Consider the following 27,012-nt stretch of genomic DNA (forward strand, 5'->3'; position numbering starts at 1 on the left):
GGATGAGACGGTTAGAGAGCATCACTGACTCAATGGACATGAACTTGAGCAAATTCCGGGAGATAGCAGAGGACAGAGGAGACTGGTTTGCTACAGTCCATGGGGTCACAAAGAGTCAGACACGACTTAGTGACTGAACATTCAGAGAATGGAACTGAGTATGAAAGATTTTTTTTGAATGGGGAGGTTTGGAAGTTCCTAAATTTTCTAAAGCAAGCATGTACTTTTATAATAATAAAAGCGTAACAAGTGCAACCTTTGGAGAAGATGCTTGGCCTGACGTTGAGAGGCTGTCCCAGAGCACCCTGGGCTGTGTGCGGCCACCTCCTCAGCCCCTCCCCAGCTCGTGCTCCTTCTCAGTTGCTAGGTCCTGTCTGACTCTTTTGTGACCGCATGGTGCCTACCGTGCTCCTCGATCCATGGGATTTCCTAGGCAAGAATACTGGAGTGGGTTGCCATTTCCTTCTCCAGGAGATCTTCCCAACCCAAGGATCAAACCCCGTCTCTGCTTGGCAGGAGGATTCTTCACCTCTCCACCGCTGAGCCTGGGAAGCCCTCACCCTAGAAGGAATGTGTTTTAATGCAACACTACGCAGGAAGGGAGAAAACATGAGGCTCAATACAGTTTCAGGCAGGTTTGTCAAAATTGCACTTGGTTGGATTCTACATAAGCCAGCAAAGAAACAAACAAACAAAACCTCTGTCCCTAAAATAATCAGCTTTTGGAATTTAGGCTTACAAGGAGAGACAGACAGAAAGACAGAGTGCTATACAGGCAGATATTTTTCTAAGAGCATATGAAGAGAGGAAAAGAAGCAACCTGAGCAGGTTTGTGTAAAAAGCATGTGTGATTCCAGCATCTCAAGTGGAATGAAATGTTGATTTGACACAAGGAATGCTTTTGATATTCTCAGTTAGTCTCAGAATAAGTTCATGAGGCCTGGTGTTTCAGAAATGCCTGATGATATGAAAGTTTGCCTATCAATTATACCACACTGCACTTGATCCAAAGGATTAATACTGATCAGATACAAAGATAATCACAAAATATTAAGATAAAGATTAAATTTCAAGGTGAAAATTTCTGTCCTAAGTCACCTGCCTATTATGTAATCTTGGCTAAATTACCTTTATAATCTTAGTTTCCTCAACAGCTAAATGAGGATAATGATATTACTTATGTGGCACAGTAATCTATTGTAAAATTAAATCATGTCTAATTTTTGCCACTGTAGAAACATCAGAAAGAATTTAATTTCTGCTCAGCCCAGTGAGAGGAGGGGACCTACAATCAGATTTAATTTCACTCTAGAAACGCTAAATAAGTCAGGTGATATTCTCACAGCCAGCAGCAGTGGAGCAAACTTAAACATGTTCCTCATAGCCTTGGTATGAGGATTAAAAGAAACAACGGCTGTCATAATGCTTTGCCAGCTGTCATGCAATGTTCAGATGTTAATTACTGTTATTAAAAATTCCATTCATTTCATACAATATGGCAAAAAGACCCAGGAGGTCTGGGCTCTCATCCCAGCCTCACTCCTGTCTAGCTACTGAGACCATGTCTTTGTCATCTGTAAAATGAAAACACAGACTTTGCCATGCCCTCCCTTCCAGGATTACTGTGAGGCTCAAGTGAAATAATATATGTGAAAATCCTGTGAAAAGTGTTAGACAAGGGTGATCTGTAAGAAACAACAAACCAATGTTAGTACTATCACTTTAGAGTAAAATCTGTGAGCTCTGAGCATTGAACATAGGTTAAAACTGATGGATTAGGCGGCTTTATTAAAGAAGTGGTGTGCATTAAAAACAGAAAACCTGAATAACCCAATGTACATCAACAGTAGAATGGATAAAGAAGCTGTCATACAACAGAAAACTCACTGCAAGGAAAATGAATGCACTTTAAAAGAACACCCTTCCTGATTCATTTATACTACACTTCAAAAACAGGCAAAATAAACTACTTTGTTCAGAGAAGGCTACATAAGCAGTAAAATTATAGTGAAAGTAAGGAAATAATTATCACAAAGTCAGATGGGGGTTTTTGCCAGTTGGGAGAAGAGGAGATGGTGAGGCTGTGATCAAGCAAATAGCAGGGACTTCTGGGGCTACAGGCTATGTTACATTGTGTGTGTGTGTGCACGAGTACGCATATATATACATATATATACACACATGTGGGGACTCCCTGGTAGCTCAGCTGGTAAAGAATCCACCTGCAATGCAGGAGATTCCAGTTCTATTCCTGGGTTGGGAAGATCCCCTGGAGAAGGGATAGGCTACCCACTCCAGTATTCTTGGGCTTCCCTGGTGGCTCAGCTGGTAAAGAATCCGCCTATAATGTGGGAGACCTGGGTTCAATCCCTGGATTGGGAAGATCCCCTGGAGAAGGTAACGGCTACCCACTCCAGCATTCTAACCTAGAGAATTCCATGGACTATATAGTCTGAAAGTGAAAGTGAAGTCGCTCAGTCGCGTCCGACTCTTTGTGACCCCGTGGACTGTAGCCGACTGGGCTTCTCCATCCATGGGATTTTCCAGGCAAGAGTACTGGAGTGGGTTGCCATTTCCTTCTCCAGGGGATCTTCCTGACCCAGGGATTGAACCCAGGTCTCCTGCATTGTAAGCAGATGCTTTACCGTCTGAGCCACCAGGGAAGTGTATAGTCTATGGGGTCGCAAAGATTCGGACATGACTGAGTGATTTTCAGTTTCACACACATATGTATGTGTAATGCTCAGTCATACCTGACTCTTTGCGACCCCATGGACTGCAGCCTGCCAGGTCCCTCTGTATGTGGCATTTTCCAGGCTAGAATACTGGAATGGGTTGCTATTTCCTCCTCCAAGGGATCTTCCCAACCCAAGGACAGAACCGGCATCTCCTGAGTCTCCTGCATTGCCAGGTGGATTCTTGACCACTGAACTAGCTGGGAAGCCCTCAAACATAACACATTTATGTTTATGTGCATAGGTATATATGTTTGTATATTTTATGCACTTTATTATACTGCACAATGAAACAAAGTCCAACAACAATAAAAAACCAATTAAATTGTTCACAGACTATTACGCCAGCAGTAATTTTTTTAATGAGTTTTGCTAAGACTTTGTTTTAATTCTAATCTCAGCTACACCAAACTAAGAAATTGCTCAGTTGTGATTTTATTTAACCTCTTCAAAAAATGAATTATTAAGTATAGTCATTAAGCAAGTTACAGTGATTCAAATTGATTACCTGTCAACTTATGAATAATTTCTGATTGCTTGGACATTTTCTGGGTCAAATTGAAAACTCTAGTGTTAACAGTCAAAACCTTTCAAGGCTACAGTCACCACTTAAGTATATGCCATACCAACAGCCTAAAAGGAAATGCAAGGTTACACTGATGAGTTGGGGGCTCTGTGACTTACCAGCTGGCTGTGTTTGTGCTATTCTCTTAGGGTAAGTCTTGCTTCGACTTCTTGACACATTCTGATCAGGCCGGGGAAGTTGAATAGAAAGATCTCGACTCATCTGTAGTGCTGTCCTGCCACTTGAAAATACAACATTTTGAGTAACACAGGTAAGACCACACAGCCACAAAATTAAAGCACAGCTCATAAAGAATATCTGCAGTGTATGGAGAGAAAGAAAAAAACAAACAAACCCGACTCACGTAGATTATATAGGAGCTTCAAATGATTCTCATTGCAGTGTTAAGCAGGGAAGTAACAAAGTCCAACAGGAAAGGTTTGGTTGAGATATAAGTGCCAGCTGAAGAATGTCACCCATCATCTGGTTCTGCAAGAATGAAGCCACTAGCCACTAAGTTGCTGACCTTCGACATACTCTGAAAGGGATTCGGGACAGAGATTGGGACTGAGGCACTCTGTGCTCTGGGAAAAAGTGGCAAAACAGGCCTTCAGACAGACGTTTTCAGAATATTTTACGAGCTTGATCTCTTGCATCTTCTCATACTAGAGGAGCACTGCAATCACTAATGGAGACATCTGCTCCTGGCGACTAGCAGCAACCTTCTACAGAGGTGTGTGTTTGATTGCACACATTCCCTTAGGGGCAGGTCCTCAGAGCTATCTGAAAGACCATCTCTCAGCCTCTAGTCCTCTCTCTACAAGCACCAGTAAAGCTTGACTCACAGCTCTCATGTTGCACTTTTTTTTCCCCCTCAGCTGACATAAGGAAGATTTTTCAGAGAGAGAACCAAGAAAAAATTTATTAAAGGAGGAATCAGGTTTGGATTTAAGTAGAATGATAGGCTAGAAACTGAGGATGCTCATGTTGTCAGCTCCACAACTTAGTAATGAAACCGTGCTGGGCTGAAGTACTGAGGGCAAAGATTCCACATGAGTCGACATGTCCTCGTGCTGTACTTACAAGGCAAGTCATAGAGCCTCTGCCAGTGGGCCACTTGGTGAGACTGTACTCTGAACCCTGTGACACAATCAGCCCCTGATTCCGCACACCCCACCTGTGCCAGCAAGTACCCAGGAAGATTCAGAGCACCAGAATCCCCCGGCACAGCAGCACTTCCTTATGAGTCTATGAGGCAACAGGGTGAGCTTTCCCTGAGGAGAAACTAAACTTCTCAAGAACCATGTAACTTAATTTGCTGAATTTCAGTCAACATTCATTCTACTAAAAATTTATTCCACAGCTGCTGAATCCGAACCAATAAATGACTCTTGGATTTTAAGGAAAGTGTCATTTAGGTACAGAGAAAAGGAATTTCTCAGTGACTACTTTGATTCGCTATGAGAAGCTCCATCTAATGGGAAAAAGGTCTTTTAATGGCCTCAACCTATTTGCCCTCCATTTACAAGATACATACTGGTGGCTCTTTCCCCAAAAGAGATCAAATGAGACGGAAAAAGCCGAATTTACTTCCTACATACTTCTGTGGAAACTCCCCTCCTTACTTACTACCCCATTCATTTTCACAAGAAACAGAGGCCTGAAACATTCATAACAAGCAATTTCTCATCGGGCTAACTGGGGATACGACTTACTATGTGGAATGAAAATGACAGTTTCTATCCATGAGTGTACATACTCCACATTCAAGACTTCATGAAAACCAGGGGGAGGGCAGGGGGGTGGGGGGCACAGAGTGACAGGCTTGCTTCCACTTGAAATGTAACTATTTCCCCTCATATACAGTGAAAATGTATCATATAGAAATCTAATAACATGATAAGAAAATTGCCATTTATCAACTTTCATTTTGCTGTTTTCACATATTAGTATATTGTTAATAAGAAGCTCTGGACACTGGACTCAAATTTCAGCTATGTCATATCCTAGCTCTCTGACTCCGGGAAACATTACTCAAACTGTCTGTATCTCAGCTTCCTCATTACTAAAGCAACAATAATACCAATGAACACTTTATAGGCTTATTATGAATGTTAAGTATGAATGTTTCTAAATTTTCCACAACAATGCCAAGCACATAAAATGTTACATAATTATTAACTAAATACAAATAAACACATTTAAAAAATTATTAATTTGAGAACTTTCAACAGTTTTAGCTATTCTAAAGGTAGTACATAAGGTAATACAAATAGCAACATGTCTCCCCTGAAAATCTTTTTAAAATTCTATACAGACAGCAAAATTCCATTATTATAAATTATTTGAAGTATGAAGATAAGATCTCCTTGCAACAGACTTAATCTAAGACTTGGATAGTCTGTACTTCATTGCATGGAGGAAAAAATTTTTGGCCTAAAAACATAACCTAATATGTGGACTACTGAGGCATTTGATAATGAGATTTTATTTTATTATTCAACTTTTCCTCATGGCTTGTTTCTCAGGAATAAAGAAGAAATGAGAAAATCATATCACAAGACTAATAAAACTGAAGTCCAGGGACATAAGCTGACCTGGCAGAGGCTACACAGGACCCAGGACCGGAAGAAGCTTTCTATCCTCCAGCTGGCCGGGGTGGCACAGCCTGGCAGCCCAGGAGAAGAAACAGTGCACACAGCCATGTACTTTAAAGCTACAAGCCTGGCTCAAAGCTCAGCTCTAGCAGAAATGCGTGGTCTTCAGTAGGTTATTTTTTTAATCTCCTAGCACCTTATTCTCCTCGTCTGCATTTCCATTGTTCATATTATTTCCCAGCAGAAATACTCCTCTGTGGTGTTCTTAGTACTTCCTTGTAACAGAAAAGCACGGGGCCAATGCAGAGATTCTCAGTGTTGGTGTAAGCGCTCCTACACGCCTAGTGGCTCTTCACAGTGGCAGGATAGAGCTTTGTCCCCATGTCACCCACTTGCCCACCCCTCACCCTGTGGCACACATACTCCCATTCCATGCTGGGAGGCCCCGCCAGCAGCCCTTCTTCAGCTCCAAAGTGAGGCTACAAATAGCCATTGGTTGGGTAGAGGGAAGAGAACAAGACACCTAGGTTCAGATCTCAACTCTGCTGCTTACTAGCTAAAGGTCTGGTTCAATTACCTTAGACTTGGCGGGGGGCAGGGCGGGGGGGCTCAAATATCTTGTCTATACAAATGAGGATAAGGCCCCTTTGATGGGTCACTGAATGTATTTAACAAAGTAATACACATGAAAGCACTTGAGACAAAGTAAGTTCTCAGGAGGACTGGATCTCTTTCACACTTCAAGAAATGTGGCAACAAGGCTATCAGGGTTCTGCAGGCGAGAGGTGGTTCTCAGGTCGAAGTCTCATTGCTAGAGTATAAGCTCTACACAACTCATTCATTCATCCAAACCAAGAGTCCTCTACAAACTTAACAACAGGTAGAGGCAAGGTTAGTTTTTAAGGGGCTCAGAGGAAGAGAGAGCAGTGTATAACAAAATATTTAACCAAAGACTTAATCAGTCTCTATTTCAGATTACTGGTATCTGATAATAAACCAATAAATGACTTTGACTGTCACATTTCAGCTCTATCTTTTCCCAAAAATTTAATTTTGAATTTCTGAAAGGATTGCCTGTCACATACCACTAAAATTAAGTTTTCTCCTCTAAAGTAATGACTAGTTTTTTCTTAAAGATGTTGGAATCTCCTTGGTATTCTGCAAGCCCTAAGATGCAAAAGAGAAAGTAAAGACTAGAACTGTCTTTCTCTATCACACACTCCTACATACACATACTCCACTGTAAACACATGTAGAGTTATACACACAGACAACCACACTCACACACCACAGCCACTGGTTATGCCGTTCACTATCTCCCACGCTCTAAAAGCCTACAGGGTAAAGGAAGGAGCTTTCTGTTTCCAGAGTTCTTCCATCCTTCCTGCTTGTCTCCAGAATGTCTCAAAATAAAGGAACAGACGTACGATGTTTTTTAAAGATTGGCGGTTATTACTCTTGACAATTAACAGTCGTGTACTGGTGACCACCCAGTAGTCAGAGACCCATCCCTGCCTAAGCCTGGCTCTGGGTAGTGGGATGAAACATCCTTCTTCCAGGAATTGCATAATGTTAGTGCTTCCTACATACAGACATTGAGACTCGAATTTCATTAAGATTTACTAAGCAGTTAACACCACCCACAAAATTAGAACAGATTTAGCAGAGCTTCCAATTTGCAAAGGTTACCTTTAATTACTTTTGTGGAAGAAATTATACTTAATATGCAAAATCCAATAACTTCCTAATAATAATTCCCAGAGCGACAGCATTTGCATTTCAATAAATTTGAAAAATCAGGTATGGTAAATTTGTGGAAACCAGCTACAGTGTATGTTAAACAGCATAATTACAAATTTCGCATTATGAATATTAAGACAGATGCTTTTTCACTAGCTTCATTTCAGTGACAAAGAGACAGGTTTACACATTCACTCTATAACCCTTGAAATGTGTTACGTCCCAATGGGAAGAAGAGCCCAAATACTCACTATGAGCTGTTTTCTTTACTATAAAAGTAAATACTCTCACTATCTAGGGGAAAACCTTGATAACAAAGTTTAAATCTTTGGATTTCAATAAACACTTTCCTACAAATACCAAGAACATCTATAATATAATAATACTTAAGTGTTAAGTCAGCAAATGAGGAAACATCCAAGTGAATATGTAAAGATTAATGTACTGAACATTTAATATTAATCACTCCTTTACTGATTATCCCTGGTTTCAAAGCAAGATTTTAAAAAGTGGTTCATGAAAGAAAGGAATTAAAACCTGGCATATTATTATCTTGCAAACGCTTGACCTGGTTTGATTTTTAAGTCTCCTAAGTAAGCATTTCACTTGGAGATGTCTCAAATAGACTGACAGAACAGTGTCCTGCCTTCAAAGTGCCATTTCTGCACCCTGCTTCAGTTTTATAGGGCCTGGGACCATCTCACTGCTCTGTCATTGCTCACTGAATAATACTGTAGCTCTCTGAAGGCAGAGGTGTTAGTTGCTCAGTCGTGTCCGACTCTTTGCGACCCCATGGACTGTAGCCCGCCAGTCTACAGTCTCTGTCCATGGGATTCTCCAGGCAAGAATACTGGAGTGGGTTGCCATGCCCTTCTCCAGGGGTTCTTCCCAACCCAGGTATCAAATCCAGGTCTCCCACATTGCAGGCAGATTCTTTACGTCTGAGCCACTAGGGAAGCCGAAGGCAAAGGTGGTGAAATCTTATTCTATCTCTGGGCACCTATTATACTGTCTTCAACATCACAGGTTCTCCAGTTAACAGAATGAATTGAAACAAAACAAATTATTTTTCAAAACATAGAAACTTTCCATTTTCACAAGCACCTGCCTGGCTGCTTGACAATCAAGCTTTCCTCGCAACATGCGACAGTCTGACTAACCGGTAAGACACAGGCTCTGTCTGGAGTTAGACTGCCAGACAGTGGGCCCAACATCAACATTTCCTGGTTGGTTTCTCTGAAAAGTGACTTGTCTCTGAGCCTCAGTTTCCTCACATGGTATGAGGATAACATCAATAAGACTGCAATGATTAAAGAAGCGATATTGGGACACATTTAGCACAATATATGGCACTGGGTACTGCTCCATAAAGTTAACATATACTTGCTAGCATTACTATGTTGTAAGCATTATACTACAGAAAACATTTGACCCATGATGCTGCAACAGAGAATTAACTGAATATCCTAAGAATACCAATAGACTACTATTCAGAATATCTACTCTGTTTCATAATCACCACATAATTGGAGATAACTGATAATTGGACCAAAATGAATTTCTGAAGATAGTAAGCTCTACTACATTCTAAAAACTCTGTAGTTAATCAAGCTAATGTACTCTTTAAAGATCATTAAACCTAGAAAATCATTTTCGTCAAGAAAGTTTAATAAACTGTTATTGCCTATCAAAATAACTGGCATTATGAAAAAAAAAAAATCAAAAAAAAATGAGATCACAAACTTTAATATGCATGCATGCATCTGGATGGTTAGATTAAATATGCATTCATACACACATCCACACACCCCAAAGGAAAAGAATGCCATTTACCTATACCGGTGCTTATAACTCATGGATCCAAACTTGCTGAGTTTTCTTGACAATGAATTTGATTCATTTTCTGGCATTCTAATGAATTTGTAAAAGAAAATTAGAGAAAGACTTACAAATATACTTATGTAACATGAGCAAAAACTATGCAGAAATATGTAATAGTGCAATACTGCTTAACACATAGTTGAAATATTTTACTCAGTCTACATATTGGCAAAAAAAAATCATTGATTATTTTAAAGCTAATATTTAAAACAACAACCACATTCTACTATTTTATACAAGTATGATATCAAAATACTCATACTTCCTGAAGACTATTAAATATATCATCACCCTTACAAGGAAGATTTTGTTGTGAATAAATTTAATTTCTCTACTTAAATTCTCTTGGGAACTTTGCCACTGTGTTGATTAAGCCAAGCCAAGGTTCTCATGGCAGTTCATCATATCTAATGCTATGGTTCACTCTTCCTCATATTCCATTCTATGGTACATTCAACACACAGCTCCAAGTGGAGTTTCTTGGCCCCGCCCCACTGATGGAGAGGTAATGTCTCAGACATTTTGGGCTACATCCCTTTCTGGATACAAACTCCTCAAAAGATGTGGATCATTTTATACTACTACTCCTCTAGCATCATACTATTTGGAAAAAATGTTCTGTGTAAATCAAAAAGGAAAAAGGGGAAGGATTAATCTAAATTTGAAAACCAAAAACAGTTTAATGTATAACATTACCTGATAAAATTTAATCTTTACACTATAAGAATGTCAAACAAGCAGTACCCACACAACCCAACGGTCAGTGCTCTGCCTACATCTTTGCGACCTCCCAGGAGCACACAAGGCAGATGCCAGCTCCTCACTCGTCACAGCATCTGCCGCCCTTACTTCCCACTCCCCACGCTCCCGTCCTCTAAGCGCTGGGAGGGTCCCACAGCGCAGTCCCTTTCCTCTCTTTACTGTTTCCATAGGCGACTGTCTGCCTACTGCCTGCCTTATTACCTACAAAATTTACATGACCAACCTTGGTCTTTTCTGTAAGCTTTGCATACCTAGCCACCCATTCCATATTTCGAGGCTAGGCATTTCAATTTTAGTGTGTTCACAGCAGAACACTTAACTCCCACCAATACCAAAGCTATACTTTTACATAAACCCAAAAAGCAATCATCCTTGATCCTTTCCTATAGCATGAGCAAACAAACAAAAAATCTACATACATATGCATGTAAAGAAGTTAATAAAAGAGAAACACTTATAAATTTCTTCTAAGAATAGAATTCTTGTTATAAAAGCAAACACAATTTTCATTTATTAGGCAAAGGAACATACCTAAAAAATGTGTGATATTCTACACTACATTTCCAAAGATGCTTGCAAGCAGTTTTACTTCGAGCTTCAAAAAAGAATGAGGTTTCACTGCACTAAGAGAGAAAAAAAATGTGAGAATATAAATTACAGACCATAAGATTTTTCAGACAGCCACCTTCTAGGTACCAAAAATTCAAGCAAGCAGAGAAATCATTGTAAACACATTAAAAAAGAAAAAAAAGAACAATTATCTCTTGATAGAATTACAAAATGTAAGTGCCATGAAATTTTAACACCATCACCTCTACTACCTTTTTCTACATCACCCCATGACTGCAAATAATCACAGTGATGGCGTGGAAGCACTGAAAACTCTTCTGCCAACAACGTGCACCGGAACAGGAAAAATACTGACCACGTGGAAATCAAACCCCCCAAAAAAGAAGACACTCATAAATCCAGTTCTTAACTGTATTTTTTTCAGGGATGTACAGGCCACACTTAAATGAAAGAATCTCAAGAGGGGCTGCTAGGCGGGGCAACACCATCACAGCAGTGTAATCTGGGCAAGTTACCGAGTTTCTCCATTCTGCATCAAGTTATTGGGTGAAAGAAATTAAATGACATGACAGATGTAAACTGCCATATACTAGGTATGCAATTAATTTTCACCATTATTTTAATCTGGTAGTTCCTCATCTATTTTATACATATGCAATATCTATTTTATAGTTATATAGTTTAATACATAAGAAACAGAGGCAATATTAGATATAATTTGAATTTTACAGGAAAAGATACTATTTTTTAAAGTGACTTAATAGAAAACCAAGCAAAATACAGTATCTATACAAAAATAATAGTAAGCCACAAGCTCTGTGAAGTTACATAATTGCTAATTTAGTTTCAAATAAAAATCAAACTCAAGTCACAAATGCAGAAATGCCTGTGGAATAAGGTTCCCATGGCTTCATACACACAAAATCGCCAATGCAGAAGAATAATTGAGTGATTCCTCTCCCTTTACACATCCTTTTAGCAAGGACAGAACATTTACATGCAGGAGGTTTCTTCCCAAGTCCATCTAGAATGAAGCTGCCCAATTTAGGAGTTTATTTGCAAAATGAAATGGTGTGATGGAAACAGAGCCAACATATGCATGTTATAGCAAGACAACCTGTAATTCCAAACTTCGTGAGGTGGAGGAAGGAACTTGGGCAAGTCTAGGTTTCTGAGCTGGGTGCAGCAAAGTACTAAAATATAGCAAGTGGAAAAACCTGGGGACTTGGATGGCAGAGGAATGGACAATAGCTCACACTGTTTTGATTTTGAGGCGCCCATAGAATTGGGAACTCCACATGCCTAGCGGGCCGGTAAATATGCATGGGCAGGCTGAGGAGAGAGGTCGTGTCTGCTGGTATAGGTGATTTTACCCGAGAATCTAAAACAGTTTGCTCAGACAGAGAGTACAGATAATGATGGGATCACAGTGGAGATGCTCACGAAGGTGGAGTAAGACAGGCCAACATGGACCAGGAGGCAATGGTGTCAGGGAGGATGGGGGAGAGGGCAAGTCTCCAGTGACCCAGAAAGGTCACAGGGCTTGAAAAGAGGTCACTGCATTTCATGGGGAGAAATCTTCAGTGGCTTTCATGAAAGGGGTAAGGATTTAAAAGGTAGGGATGAGTAAGAAAAGGCAATGAATTCAGAATGTGTCTTCCTCAAAAGCAAAAGAAACCAGGGGGAGCAGTGGAAATCACCGAAGACCCTTGGAGGCAAAAGGAGACCAAGCATCCTGTCAGGAGATGGGGATGCTTAGAGGGGAATTTTTCTTCTTTCACTTTTCCTTTTTAAATACATACACGTGGTAAAAACACCAAAAGTTACCGAAGTGGTTACACAATGAGAACTAAACCTCCCTCTCACCATTGTCTCCAATTCCCCTCCCCAGAGGCAACCACTATTAAGAGCTTCTTACATAACATGCCAGTGTTTTGAGGTCACTGGATTATCCAACACATAATGCACAGGCCATAAATTGTAAAATACTGAGTCTCTGGCTGTGTATCAGGATAAATAAGATAAAGTCAGTATATGAGACTTCCCTGGTGGTCCCGTGGGTAAGACCCTGTGCTTCCACTGCAGGAGGTGTGTGTTCTATCCCCAGTTGGAGAAGTAAGATGCAGCATGGCTTGTTAAAAAAAAAAAAAAAAAATAGCCAGTATAAGACAGGGTCCCCCTGGTGTTTTAGTCACTAAGTCGTGTCCGACTCTCGCAAACCTGTGGACTGCAGCCTGCCAGGCTCCTCAGTCTATGGGATTCTCCAGGCAAGAATACTGGAGTGGGTTGCCATTTCCTTCTCCAGGGGATCCTCCCCACCCAGGGATCCAATCAGGTGGATTCTTTTCCAGCTGAGCTATCTGGGAAGCCCCAGGCTCCTCCCCTACTCCCCCAACTATCACCTTTCTCAATATCTCTCTCTGTCAGCAACTGAAGCACTAAGAGATGGTGGCTGCTGATGACTACTCTGTGACAGAGACACCTTCATGTTCTATCAAGAACATCCAAAACTAACGTGGAATTGACATATTAAATCGAATTTTCACAAAGTGATTTAATTACATATATTACCTAGATTTCCAAAAATGCAGGAAAAAAATTTTTTTAACTTGAAAATAAAATAAATCTCCTCAAACTTTTCTTGGACTGGTATTCACTCTATTCTTTAATAAACATCTGCATTCTTTTACTTTTCATATAGACACAAACTACCATCACCTAATGATCCAACCAGAATTTTAGGATCCAACCAGAATTGGGTTTTCCCAAGTTTCCTTGAGGATAAGGCAATGGCAACCTACTCCAGTACTCTCACCTGGAAAATCCCATGGACAGAGGAGCCTGGTGGGCTGCAGTCCATGGAGTCTCAAAGAGTCAGACATGACTGAGCAACTTCACTTTCACGCGTTGGAAAAGGAAATGGCAACCCACTCCAGTGTTCTTGCCTGGAGAATCCCAGGGACAGGGGAGCCTGGTGGGCTGCTGTCTGACTGAAGCGACTTAGCAGCAGCAGCAGCAAATTTCCTTGGGTACAAATTTATTAAAGGAACAAAAGAGTTTCCCGCAGCCCCCCTAATTACTTCTGCCCCATGCAATGACAAGTATAAACTCATTCCCCCATTCAAACAGGGCTTTAACACTAGCTGCCTGGACTTTGTCCCACTGTTAGCAGAATGATCCAAATACTAAAAGGTGAGTTGATACAAATAAATTTCTAAAAAAAGAGCCAGGCACTCTGAATAAATTCTATATATTTTTGCCACTTAAAATAACTGCTGACATTAATGTAACTGACGTGATATTTAAATGTCTTGCCTTCCCTTGTGGCTCAGCTAGTAAAGAATCCGCCTGCAGTGCGGGAGACCTGGGTTCGATTCCTGCCTGGGTTGGGAAGGTCCCCTGGAGCAGGGAAAGGCTGCCCACTCCAGTATTCTGGCCTGGAGTATTCCATGGGCTGTACAGTCCGTGGGGTCACAAAGAGCCGGGCACAACTGAGCGACTTTCACTTCTTTAGGGACTTTCCTGGTGGCTCAGACAGTAAAGCGTCTGCCTGCAATACGGGAGACCCAGGTTCGATCCCTGAGTCGGGAAGATCCCCTGGAGAGGAAATGGCAACCTACTCCAGTACTCTTGCCTGGAAAATTCCATGGACAGAGGAGCCTTATGGGCTACAGCCCATGGGGTCACAAAGAGTCGGACACGACTGAGCAACTTCACTCACTCACTACCTGCTAAACCTTTTCCAAAAGGACATGGACAATTAGCACCTTTCCATTCGTTCATATAAACACAAGCAGCTGCTTAACTTCAGAAGTTCATTACAACCAATTGCTAAAATACTTTATCCAAGAATCCAATGCATGCTTTTGGCAAAATTTTTCAAATACCTTCATAACTTCAGCCATTTCATGCCAGACGCAAAGCTATAGTCTCAATCTACTTTTTTTTATTTTATAAACAGACCAAGCTTAAGTCACCTCTAACTGAGATAACACATGGGGGTTCATCATACTGTGGCTCTCTAAGGAAACGGGGCTCAAAGTCCCAATCCCATCATTTGTAAGAATTCAGGACCCAGATCAAATGGATGAATTCCCAACCTAACTCCCTCTGTTTTTCTCACTCTTTTCCCATCTTTGCTGGCTGTTTCGCTTTGCAGCTTTGAAGAAATCAATCTGTTTTGAGCCTGACTTCTCTGAAGGGCCTTGAGTTTACTGACAGGGTCACGGAGGTGCTCACACTGCAAGATGCTCGGCAGTTTCCTCTCCCTGGGTCCCAGCTTCACTGCCTTTCCCGTGCCCAACAGCCTCGCCACACAAAGCCCTTCTCTAGCTGGTCCCTCACTGCGGCCTCGGACAGTTTGCCTTCCCCAGCTTCCCTAGAAGTGCGGCGATAAACATCTTCTCAATCCTGTCATTACATATTCATCCCATCTCCAAGGTCAATTGAAGTAACCTAAGGGACACTGCAAAGGTCAAATACTTGAAAGAGATGAGTACTTCTAACAATGGTAAAATGCAACCATTACACAAATATTGGAAAGGCCTACAGCAGAGAGGTTCCTTATCAATGATCCACAGAGACAGAGAAGAGGCTAAAAAGAAGTGCAAAGATTACAAGACTACAGTATTATGGGACCTTTTTTAAACATTTGATTTCTACAAGATTTATATGTACTTGGCAATTGTGAACTTACTCTAGCCACCAGACGAAATAAAAATCAGGGGACTAACAGCAAGTCACAAAGAACTTAAGTACTGATAAAGAAAAGGAAGGCAAATGGTAGAATGGAAAAAACTTTATTCTTGAACTAAAAATAAATACCAAAGAAATATCACAAAATTTTAGGTATTTTGAGAAATTTATCTTTATAAATGGTGAGTCTAAATGTAAAATTAAATTACATTTGTGTATGTCAGACAGTGGGCACAATATTTTAATCACTTTCCCCATATCTTCCACTGTTTTCTCATTCCAAGTGCAAAGCCATATAAAGAATTCAAGTAAGTTCTGCAATAAAAAAAACTATCAATCTTCCTATTAGTTGGAAAGGCAAGTTAGCATGGAATTTGAAAACACTGAATAAAATGTTATCTTGTTCTTTTAACATCTTGTTTTTTTCTTTACAGAGTGCTCTCTAAAAAGTGACTCTTAAATATTAATGTCTCGTGATATTGGCATAAAAAGAGTTCTACAGTAAAGTAAATTTGGGAAACATCGGGTTAAATGCTCAGACCTTTTAATGAGCCTATTTTACACTGTGACTCTCGAAGAGCTGCTAAGGTAGCTGGTCTTTCCTTGATTTATAAGAGCAAAACCTTTATTTCTAGAACTCTGGCTTTTATACACTACATATAAACACCCCTACACACACGTCAGTTATTTTTAAAATTCTTTCTGAAATGCACATAATATGGTTTGAATTAAAAATCACTGTGCATTTCAACAGAGCACTGGAAAAATAACATTAATTTCCATTCCAACATATATGTTGTATTTTATAATAAAACAACAAAAACAGCAAAAATATTCCAGAACTCTTGAACTCTTTTGTCTGCTATGTGGGTATTTCAAATTATACACTAAACATGAAAAACCTTTTTACCTCTTTTACAAAGAAATTAATTGCTTAATGAATAATTGTTTATAACTCTTTCTAGTTCTAGACTTCCCTGGTGGCTCAGACGGTAAAGTATCTGCCTACAACGCGGGAGACCCGGGTTGGATCCCTGGGTTGGGAAGATCCCCTGGAGAAGAAAACGGCAATCCACTCCAGTACTATTGCCTGGAAAATCCCATGAACAGAAGAGCTGCTAGGCTATAGTCCATGGGGTCGCAGAGAGTCGGACACGACTGAACGACTTCACTTACTTACTCTCTAGTTCATTGAAATATATATTACAGAATTTGAAGGGATGTGTTAGATTGTGTTGCATCTCCCCTTTTTCCTTTTCCTCCCAGGAATTTAAAGGAGAAAACAGGAGCCAAAACATTAGAGAATATTTACATCATGCTTCAGTAAACTTTAAAAACTATTTTGTTGAGCTTACTCTTCTTCCTATTTGAAAAAATTCACAGATGCAAATCCAGGATTCCAGATGGCTTGCTTTTTTTATTGTTTTTACTCTATCTTTTCTTCATCTGCTCTCTAAAGAAACTGTAGAATTTCCTTAAATGTCAGCATTTCCTTCTTATACTTGCAGGTTTCATTTTTTCATGAAAACTAACCCTTATTGCTAGTCTTACAAATGTTTGCAAGAATTTAATAACAAATGTTACTTAAGCTTGTTAAAATGAAGGCATATCTGGTACTATCTACTGATACTCTTAATGTAGAAAATTTTTATAGCAGAATTTAGACATTCCTTCCAAACAAATGGCTCCCTTAATTATGGAAAAACATACATAGTAGCAAACGAAGCTAAGGAAACTCCATGGGCCTGAAAAAGACCTGAGCTCCCCTTCCTGCTGTGGCATCAGCTATTCACCTTCCAAGAACAAGTGCTGCCTGAGCCCTTTCCAGGGCAAAACTTTAAGCGCATGAGGGCAAGACAGTTCCAACACAGAGACATGTACCCGGTGCTTGCTACAAGTCCAACTTTGGATTGGGTTCATTCACAGTACAACCTCACAACCCTGTAAAACAGATTTTATCATCCTCACTTCATAGACAAGAAAAGGGAGTTTCAATGTTGTTCAGGAAGTTGTCCAAAGTTGGAGAAGTGAGAGTTCTGAGCTTACGTTATGCTGTTTGACCACAAGTTTCGTAGTCCATCACTGAATCTGCAAGACTCCAAACCAAACTGTCCTATGGCCTCAGGATCCAAATGTGACCAGTAGAGTCACACATTTGAACATTTACAGGAAAGTACAAATAGTCCAGGTTCACTTATACATTGCAGGTGAAATGTACAATGGCACAGAAACTGCAGGTAACGGCTGGGGTATGGGAATAAGGCAACACCTAATATTCACACATGTACTTACCCTCTTAACTGAGCATCCTCACTCCTGAGAACACACCCCAAAGATAGTCCTCCAACAATATAAAAATACATTTGCACAAAGTTATTGACTGAAGGAAAAAAACATAATTGCCAACTATCAAGAACTATCAAATGATCCAGCATAAGACATTGGTTGAGTGAATGATTTTATAGACACTCAATAAAGTAAATGCAGCTGTACAAGAGAATCAGAAAGCTCTCAATGATCTGATATAGAGATATCTGGAGGTATTACTAAAGGAAGGGAAAAGCACAAGGGACTTTCCTGGTGGTCCAGTGGTTAAGAATTCACCATCCAAAGCAGGAGACACAGGTTTGATTCCTGGTCAGGGAACTAAGATACCACATGCCAAGCGGCAGCTAAGCCTGGGTGCCACAACTAGAGAGAAACAAAAGGAGCCTGTCAATTTCAGTGGTTTGCACAAAGGAATTCTGACACTGCTTGAGATGTAGTTTTAAGACCAAACAAACAAGTACATGTGTTACTGTCGGGAGCTAAGATTCTCATAGGCAAAGAAAGGTTATACAAATATGAAATGAGGAAAAGAAGAGCAAGCCCTGTGGGGCTAGACAGAAACTGGAGGTATGGTGTGAATTTACGATTTCTAAAATATGTAGAAATAGCTGTGAAAAGAAGAGAAGTGAAAAGCAAAGGAGAAAAGGAAAGATATAAGCATCTGAATGCAGAGTTCCAAAGAATAACACAGAGAGACAAGAAAGCCTTCCTCAGCGATCAATGCAAAGAAATAGAGGAAAACAATAGAATGGGAAAGACTAGAGATCTCTTCATGAAAATCAGAGATACCAAGGGAACATTTCATGCAAAGATAGGCTCAATAAAGAACAGAAACGGTATGGACCTAACAGAAGCAGATATTAAGAAGAGGTGGCAAGAATACACAGAAGAATTGTACAAAAAAGATCTTCACAACCCAGATAATCACAATGGTGTGATCACTCACCTAGAGCCAGACATCCTGGAATGGGAAGTCAAGTGGGTCTTAGGAAGCATCACTACAAACAAAGCTAGTGGAGGTGATGGAATTCCAGTTGAGCTATTTCAAATCCTGAAAGATGATGCTGTGAAAGTGCTGCACTCAATATGCCAGCACATTTGGAAAACTCAACAGTGGCCACAGGACTCGAAAAGGTCAGTTTTCATTCCAATCCCAAAGAAACACAATGACAAGGAATGCTCAAACTACCGCACAATTACACTAATCTCACAAGCTAGTAAAGTAACGCTCAAAATTCTCCAAGCCAGGCTTCAGTAATATGTGAACCGTGAACTTCCTGATGTTCAAGCTGGTTTTAGAAAAGGCAGAGGAACCAGAGATCAAATTGCCAACATCTGCTGGATCATGGAAAAAGCAAGAGAGTTCCAGAAACACATCTATTTCTGCTTTATTAACTATGACAAAGCCTTTAACTGTGTGGATCACAATAAAGTGTGGAAAATTCTTCAAGAGATGGGAATACCAGACCACCTGACCTGCCTCTTGAGAAACCTATATGCAGGTCAGGAAGCAACAGTTAGAACTGGACATGGAACAAAAGACTGGTTCCAAATAGGAAAAGGAGTACGTCAAGGCTGTATATTCTCACCCTGCTTATTTAACTTATATGCAGAGTACATCATGAGAAACGCTGGACTGGAAGAAACACAAGCTGGAATCAAGATTGCCGGGAGAAATATCAATGACCTCAGATATGCAGATGACACCACCCTTATGGCAGAAAGTGAAGAGGAACTAAAAAGGCTCTTGATGAAAGTGAAAGAAGAGAGTGAAAAAGTTGGCTTAAATCTCAACATTCAGAAAACGAAGATCATGGCATCTGGTCCCATCACTTCATGGCAAATAGATGGGGAAACAGTAGAAACAGTGTCAGACTTTATTTTTGGGGGCTCCAAAATCACTGCAGATGGTGAAAATTAAAAGAAATTAAAAGACGCTTACTCCTTGGAAGGGAAGTTATGACCAACCTAGACAGCATATTCAAAAGCAGAGACATTACTTTGCCAACAAAGGTCCTTCTAGTCAAGGCTATGGTTTTTCCAGTAGTCATGTATGGATGTGAGAGTTGGACTAAAGAAAGCTGAGTGCTGAAGAATTGATGCTTTTGAACTGTGGTGTTGCAGAAGACTCTTGAGAGTCCCTTGGACTGCAAGGAGATCCAACCAGTCCATTCTAAAGGAGATTAGTCCTGGGTATTCATTGGAAGGACTGATGCTAAAGCTGAAACTCCAGTACTCTGGCCACCTCATGTGAAGAGTTGACTCATTGGAAAAGACTCTGATGCTGGGAGGGATTGGGGGCAGGAGGAGAAGGGGACGACAGAGGATGAGTTTGCTGGATGGCACCACTGACTCGATGGACATGAGTTTGAGTGAACTCCGGGAGTTGGTGATGGACAGGGAGGCCTGGCGTGCTGTGATTCATGGGGTCGCAAAGAGTCGGACATGACTGAGCAACTGAACTGAACTGGACTGAACTGAAAATATGTAGAAACAAGTTCATTTGAGCACATGTGTATGGATGTATGTATTTATACCTGTATATATGTGTATATTCATGCATGTATTCCCTGGCATTGTCCACTAGTTAGTCCAGAAGCAAAGTCATCCCAGTAGCAATGACCACACTAACACCCAGATCTTGACCCTTCCCCACTAAAAGGAACCAGGGCTCTTTGGAGAAATGACTGATAAGAGTGTAAATGCAGGCTAGGTACAAGATGCACCTGAAATACCATGAGATGCCAAAAAAGGGAGAAAATAATCAAAACAGTGGCAGGAGGCATGTCAAAAGGTCTCCCATTGGCCATGTCTAGGACAATTACCAGAGAAGGTGATGGCAGCCCACTCCAGTACTCTTGCCTGGAGAACCCCATGGACAGAGGAGCCTGGTAGGCTGCAGTCCATGGGGTCACTAAGAGTCGGGCACGACTGAGCGACTTCACTTTCACTTTTTACTTTCATGCATTGGAGAAGGAAATGGCAACCCGCTCCAGTATTCTCGCCTGGAGAATCCCAGGGACAGAGCAGCCTAGTGGGCTGCTGTCTGTGGAGTCACACAGAGTCGGACACGACTGAAGTGACTTAGCAGTAGCAGCAGGACAATTACAACACCAGAATAGCTAGGTACAGTAGTGCGTGAGAAAACACTGGAAAAAATAGGAGTAAGTCCATGCTGATAACAGAAATAAATTAGAAAGAGAGAAGGTGAGGCTCTCACAGTGGACTGTCAAGGACTGACTGATAAATGTGGAGGGTATATGTATATATATACATACATATACATACCTAATCACGACTGATTGAAGCTTTACAGCAGAAAAAAACACAGCAGTGTAAAGCAATTTTCCTCCAATTAAAAATAAAATATTGAGGCAGTCAGAGAGCTAGAAAATCAGCATTTTGCAAGCATCACAGTAAAAGATCTAATCAGGAAAGAGTCCTAAGTCAGTTAGACCTAAGGGACATTTTCAAGAGCACAGTATTTGCACTGAATGACGTGATCCCTCCACAGATTTCCTATTAGTTGTAAAGGAGGGGAAAAAACCCAGCAATTACACTCATTTAATATAACCAACGAGAAGCAGATAGGAGTCTCCATGCTCCTCCAGATCTAACACCCCAGGAGAGCCACAACTTCACCTGGGCTGCTTTCCAACTGAGAATGCATAATCTCATCTGATTATAGTGAAATATCAGACAAATATGAAAGTCTACAGTTGACCCTGGAGCAATAGGGCGTTAGCAGCGCCAACCCCCACACAGTCGGCCCTCTGGATCCAGGGTTTTGCTTTCACGCGTTCAACTAAGCACAGATCAAGAAGTACCTGTAGCATCTATTTAGTGAAACAAATCCATCTATGGTGGACCCACGCAATTAAAACCACTTGATATTTAAAGGTCAAAAAGTGGCATAGAATTGTATTCTTCAAAAATCCCCCATCCATCATAAGAAACAAAAATGCTACTAAAATGTTCCAGATTAAAGGAGACTAAGTTGACTCTACACTGGAGCAGGAAAATCCTATTAATATAAAGAATGTTATTAGGTCAGTCAACAAAGTTGAAAAAGTATTTCTATATATTTCTATATATAAATATAGAAAAAGTAGATAATAGAAGTATTCTATCAACATACATTTATAAAGTAGATAAATATGCTGTGGCCACATGAGAAAATATTCCTATTCTTAGGAAATACACACTGAAGTATTAAGAGACAAATGACATGTGAAAAATACAGTCGAATCACTCAGAAGGTAGTATGTATGTATAGAGAAATAACAAAAATGGAAACGGAGTAAAATGCTAACAAATGAATGTAAGTAACAATATATAACCCTGTTCTTTGTAGTATTTTAATCTTTGCAACTTTTTATAAATTTGGAATTGTCCTCAAATAAAATCAAATTTAAAAACTCTGTAGTTCTACTTAAAGCATGAAAGGAATGCCTAGCTTGTGTAACCAAGACCTCTTGGGCTTGTTGACAAACAGTGTCAACTCCTGGCCACCGTCACTTCCCGTGTCCTCTTCCCAAAGCAGGCAGAGTTCAGCCACATTGGTCTAATTACTTGTGGCCAGAGCTGCCAGAAACCTTTTGGTTCTACATCCTGTCACACTGGGTGGGTTTAGCTGAGGTCAGTTCCACGATGTATTACATGTAAATATAATCACAGCATCATTTTTTCCCCTGTTTATTCAGCAGTGTGCTTAGTACATGCCAACTTCTGGGCCTACTGTGGAGACTATATTCTCCCCTGTTAATGAAACCAAGAAATTTGGGTATGATCCTAAACTCCTCCCTATTTTCACAAATCACTCAGTCTGCTACCAATCAGAAACAACTTTACCTCCTATTAATATGAAGAATGTTATTATACATGTCTCCCAAGTGTCCCCATTTAAGCATCTACCAGACATCTGAGATTCAACATGGTAACTTTACCTCCTCTGTGTCTCCCAAGGGTCCCCACTTAGACATCGACCACACATCTGAGACTCAACATGTTAACAGTGGGCCTCCTGATTTTCCCCTGAACCTCTCTACTCACAGCCTCCCCCACCTCCCTTGATGGCAGCTCCATTCTTGCTGCCATTGGTGCCAAACACATTTAAGTCACTCGTATTTCCCACATCCATAAAACCATGTGACTGCATCCAGATCCAACAGCTTCTCAGCACTTGAAATAGTACGACTCTGGTCCAAGTCACTATCTTCTCCCATCTGGATTTTTTAAATCAGCATTACTTACGGAATGAGTGAACAACCAGCAATCTTGGCTCTCAAGGGCATTCAGTGAAAATCAACCATTTCATCCAAACTTTTAAAAAATGTAAACTCCAGTAATGAACACATTATTAAAACAAAGAGCTAACATACATGTTGTAAAACAATAGTGGTGTTTTCATTAAAATAAAAAACCACATACTAATCAAATTAACAGAGATCAAACACAAAGAACAAATATTAAAAGCAGCAAGGGAAAAACAACAAATAACACACAAGGGGATTTCCATAAAGGTAACAGCTGATCTTTCAATAGAAACTCTTCAGGCCAGGAGGGAATGGCAAGACATACTTAAAGTGACGAAAGAAAATAACCTACAGCCCAGATTACTGTACCCAGCAAGGATCTCATTCAAATATGAAGGAGAAATCAAAAGCTTTACAGACAAGCAAAAGCTGAGAGAATTCAGCACCACCAAACCAGCTCTCCAACAAATGCTAAAGAATCTTCTCAAGAAAGGAAACACAAAAAGGGTGTATAAACTTGAACCCAAAACAATAAAGTAAATGGCAATGGGATCATACTTATCAATAATTACCTTAAATATAAATGGGTTGAATGCCCCAACCAAAAGACAAAGACTGGCTGAATAGATACAAAAACAAGACCCCTATATATGTTATCTACAAGAGACTGACCTCACAACAAGGGACATATACAGACTGAAAGTGAAGGGCTGGAAAAAGATATTCCATGCAAGTAGAGACCAAAAGAAAGCAGGAGTAGCAATACTCATATCAGATAAAATAGACTTTAAAACAAAGGCTGTGAAAAGAGACAAAGAAGGCCACTACATAATGATCAAAGGATCAATCCAAGAAGAAGATATAACAATTATAAATATATATGCACCCAACATAGGAGCACCGCACTATGTAAGACAAATGCTACCAAGTATGAAAGGGGAAATTAACAATAACACAATAATAGTGGGAGACTTTAATACCCCACTCACACCTATGGATAGATCAACTAAACAGAAAATTAACAAGGAAACACAAACTTTAAATGATACAATGGACCACTTAGACCTAATTGATATCTATAGGACATTTCACCCCAAAACAATGAATTTCACCTTTTTGTCAAGTGCACAAGGAACCTTCTCCAGGATAGATCACATCCTGGGCCATAAATCTAGCCTTGGTAAATTCAAAAAAATTGAAATCATTCCAAGCATCTTTTCTGACCACAATACAGTAAGATGAGATATCAAGTACAGGAGAAAAACTATTAAAAATTCCAACATATGGAGGCTGAACAACACGCTTCTGAATAACCAACAAATCACAGAAGAAATCACAAAAGAAATCAAAATATGCATAGAAATGAATGAAAATGAAAACACAACAACCCAAAACCTGTGGGACACTGTAAAAGCAGTGCCAATGGGAAAGTTCATAGCAATACAGGCATACCTCAAGAATCAAGAAAAAACTCAAATAAATAACCTAATTCTACACCTAAAGCAACTAGAAAAGAAAGAAATGAAGAACCCCAGGGTTAGAAGAAGGAAAGAAATCTTAAAAACTAGGGCAGAAATAAATGCAAAAGAAACAAAAGAGACCATAGCAAAAATCAACAAAGCCAAAAGCTGGTTCTTTGAGAAGATAAATAAAATTGACAAACCATTAGCCAGACTCATCAAGAAACAAAGGGAGAAAAATCAAATCAATAAAATTAGAAATGAAAATGGAGAGATCACAACAGACAACACAGAAATACAAAGGATCATAAGAGACTACTATCAGCAATTATATGCCAATAAAATGGACAACGTGGAAGAAATGGACAAATTCTTAGAAAAGTACAACTTTCCAAAACTGAACCAGGAAGAAATAGAAAATCTTAACAGACCCATCACAAGCATGGAAATTGAAACTGTAATCAGAAATCTTCTAGCAAACAAAAGCCCAGGTCCAGACGGCTTCACAGCTGAATTCTACCAAAAATTTAGAGAAGGGCTAACACCTATCCCACTCAAACTCTTCCAGAAAATTGCAGAGGAAGGTAAACTTCCAAACTCATTCTATGAGGCCACCATCACCCTAATACCAAAACCAGACAAAGATACCACAAAAAAAGAGAACTACAGGCCAATATCCCTGATGGACATAGATGCAAGAATCCTTAACAAAATTCTAGCAATCAGAATCCAATAATATATTAAAAAGATCATACATCATGACCAAGTGGGCTTTATCTCAGGGATGCAAGGATTCTTCAATATCCGCAAATGAATCAATGTAATGCACCACATTAACAAATTGAAAGATAAAAACCATATGATTTCATGTTTGGGAACACATGTAAGAATTAAAGATTTTAAAATTTAATAAAAAAAAAAAAAAGCAAAAAAAAAAAAAAAAACCATATGATTATCTCAATAGATGCAGAGAAAGCCTTAGACAAAATTCAACATCCATTTATGATAAAAAAAACCCTCCAAAAAAGCAGGAACAGAAGGAACATACCTCAACATAAAAAAAGCTATATATGACAAACCCACAGCAAACATTATCCTCAATGGTGAAACACTGAAAGCATTTTCCCTAAAGTCAGGAACAAGACAAGCATGCCCACTTTCACCACTACTATTCAACATAGTTTTGGAAATTTTGGCCACAGCAATCAGAGCAGAAAAAGAAATAAAAGAAGATTGGAAAAGAAGTAAAACTGTCACTGTTTGCAGATGACATGATCCTCTAAATAGAAAACCCTAAAGAAAATTACTAGAGCTAATCAATGAATATAGTAAAGTTGCAGGATATAAAATCAACACACAGAAATCCCTTGCATTCCTATACACTAATACTGAGAAAACACAAAGAGAAATTAAGGAAACAATTCCATTCACCATTGCAATGAAAAGAATAAAATACTTCGGAATATATCTACCTAAAGAAACAAAAGACCTATATATAGGAAACTATAAGCGTGGTGAAAGCAATCAAAGAGGAAACTAATAGATGGAGAAATAAATAGTGTTCATGGATCGGAAGAATCAATAAAGTGAAAAAGAGTATATTACCCAAAGCAATCTATAGATTCAGTGCAATCCCTATCAAGCTACCAAAGGTATTTTTCACAGTTCATTTTAGTCTAGTCATTCAGTTGTGTCCGACTCTTTGCGACCCCATGAATTGCAGCATGCCAAGCCTCCCTGTCCAACACCAACTCCCAGAGTTCACTCAAGCTCATGTCCATCTCATCCTCTGTCATCCCCTTCTCCTCCTGCCCCCAATCCCTCCCAGCATCAGGGTCTTTTCCAATGAGTCAACTCTTCGCATGAGGTGGCCAAAGTATTGGAGTTTCAGCTTTAGCATCAGTCCTTCCAATGAACACCCAGGACTAATCTCCTTTAGAATAGACTGGTTGGATCTCCTTGCAGTCCAGGGGACTCTCAAGAGTCTTCTCCAACACTACAGTTGAAATCTGTGGTACATATACACAATGGAGTATTACTTAGCCATTAAAAAGAATACATTTGAATCAGTTCTAATGAGGTGGATGAAACTGGAGCCTATTCTATATACAGAGTGAAGTAAGCCAGAAAGAAAAATACCAATACAGTATACTAACGCATATATATGGAATTTAGAAAGATGGCAATGATAACCCTGTATGTGAGACAACAAAAGAGACACAGATGTATAGAACAGTCTTTTGGACTCTGTGCAAGAGGGTGAGGGTGGGATGATTTGGGAGAATGGCATTGAAACATGTATATTACCATATGTGAAACAGATTGCCAGTCCAGGTTTGATGCATGATACAGAATGCTCGGGGCTGGTGCACTGGGATGACCCACAGGGATGGGATGGAGAGGGAAGACAGAGGGGGATTCAGG

General features: G+C 39.9%; 1 protein-coding gene across 1 annotated transcript in view; it reads right to left on the reverse strand.

Moving 5' to 3' along the window:
• The window catches only part of EPB41L4A (erythrocyte membrane protein band 4.1 like 4A), a 281,882-nt gene that overhangs the window by 76,106 nt on the left and 178,764 nt on the right, over nt 1-27,012 (reverse strand). The window contains exons 10-12 of the mRNA XM_068964938.1: nt 10,812-10,903; nt 9,471-9,548; nt 3,420-3,541 (exon numbers count right to left, since the gene is read on the reverse strand). Coding sequence (XP_068821039.1) covers nt 3,420-3,541; nt 9,471-9,548; nt 10,812-10,903 — 292 coding nt within the window. The remainder of the gene's footprint in view (nt 1-3,419; nt 3,542-9,470; nt 9,549-10,811; nt 10,904-27,012) is intronic.

The sequence above is a fragment of the Capricornis sumatraensis genome, chromosome 2, assembly GCF_032405125.1.
Source record: "Capricornis sumatraensis isolate serow.1 chromosome 2, serow.2, whole genome shotgun sequence".
NCBI classification, from domain to species: domain Eukaryota; kingdom Metazoa; phylum Chordata; class Mammalia; order Artiodactyla; family Bovidae; genus Capricornis; species Capricornis sumatraensis.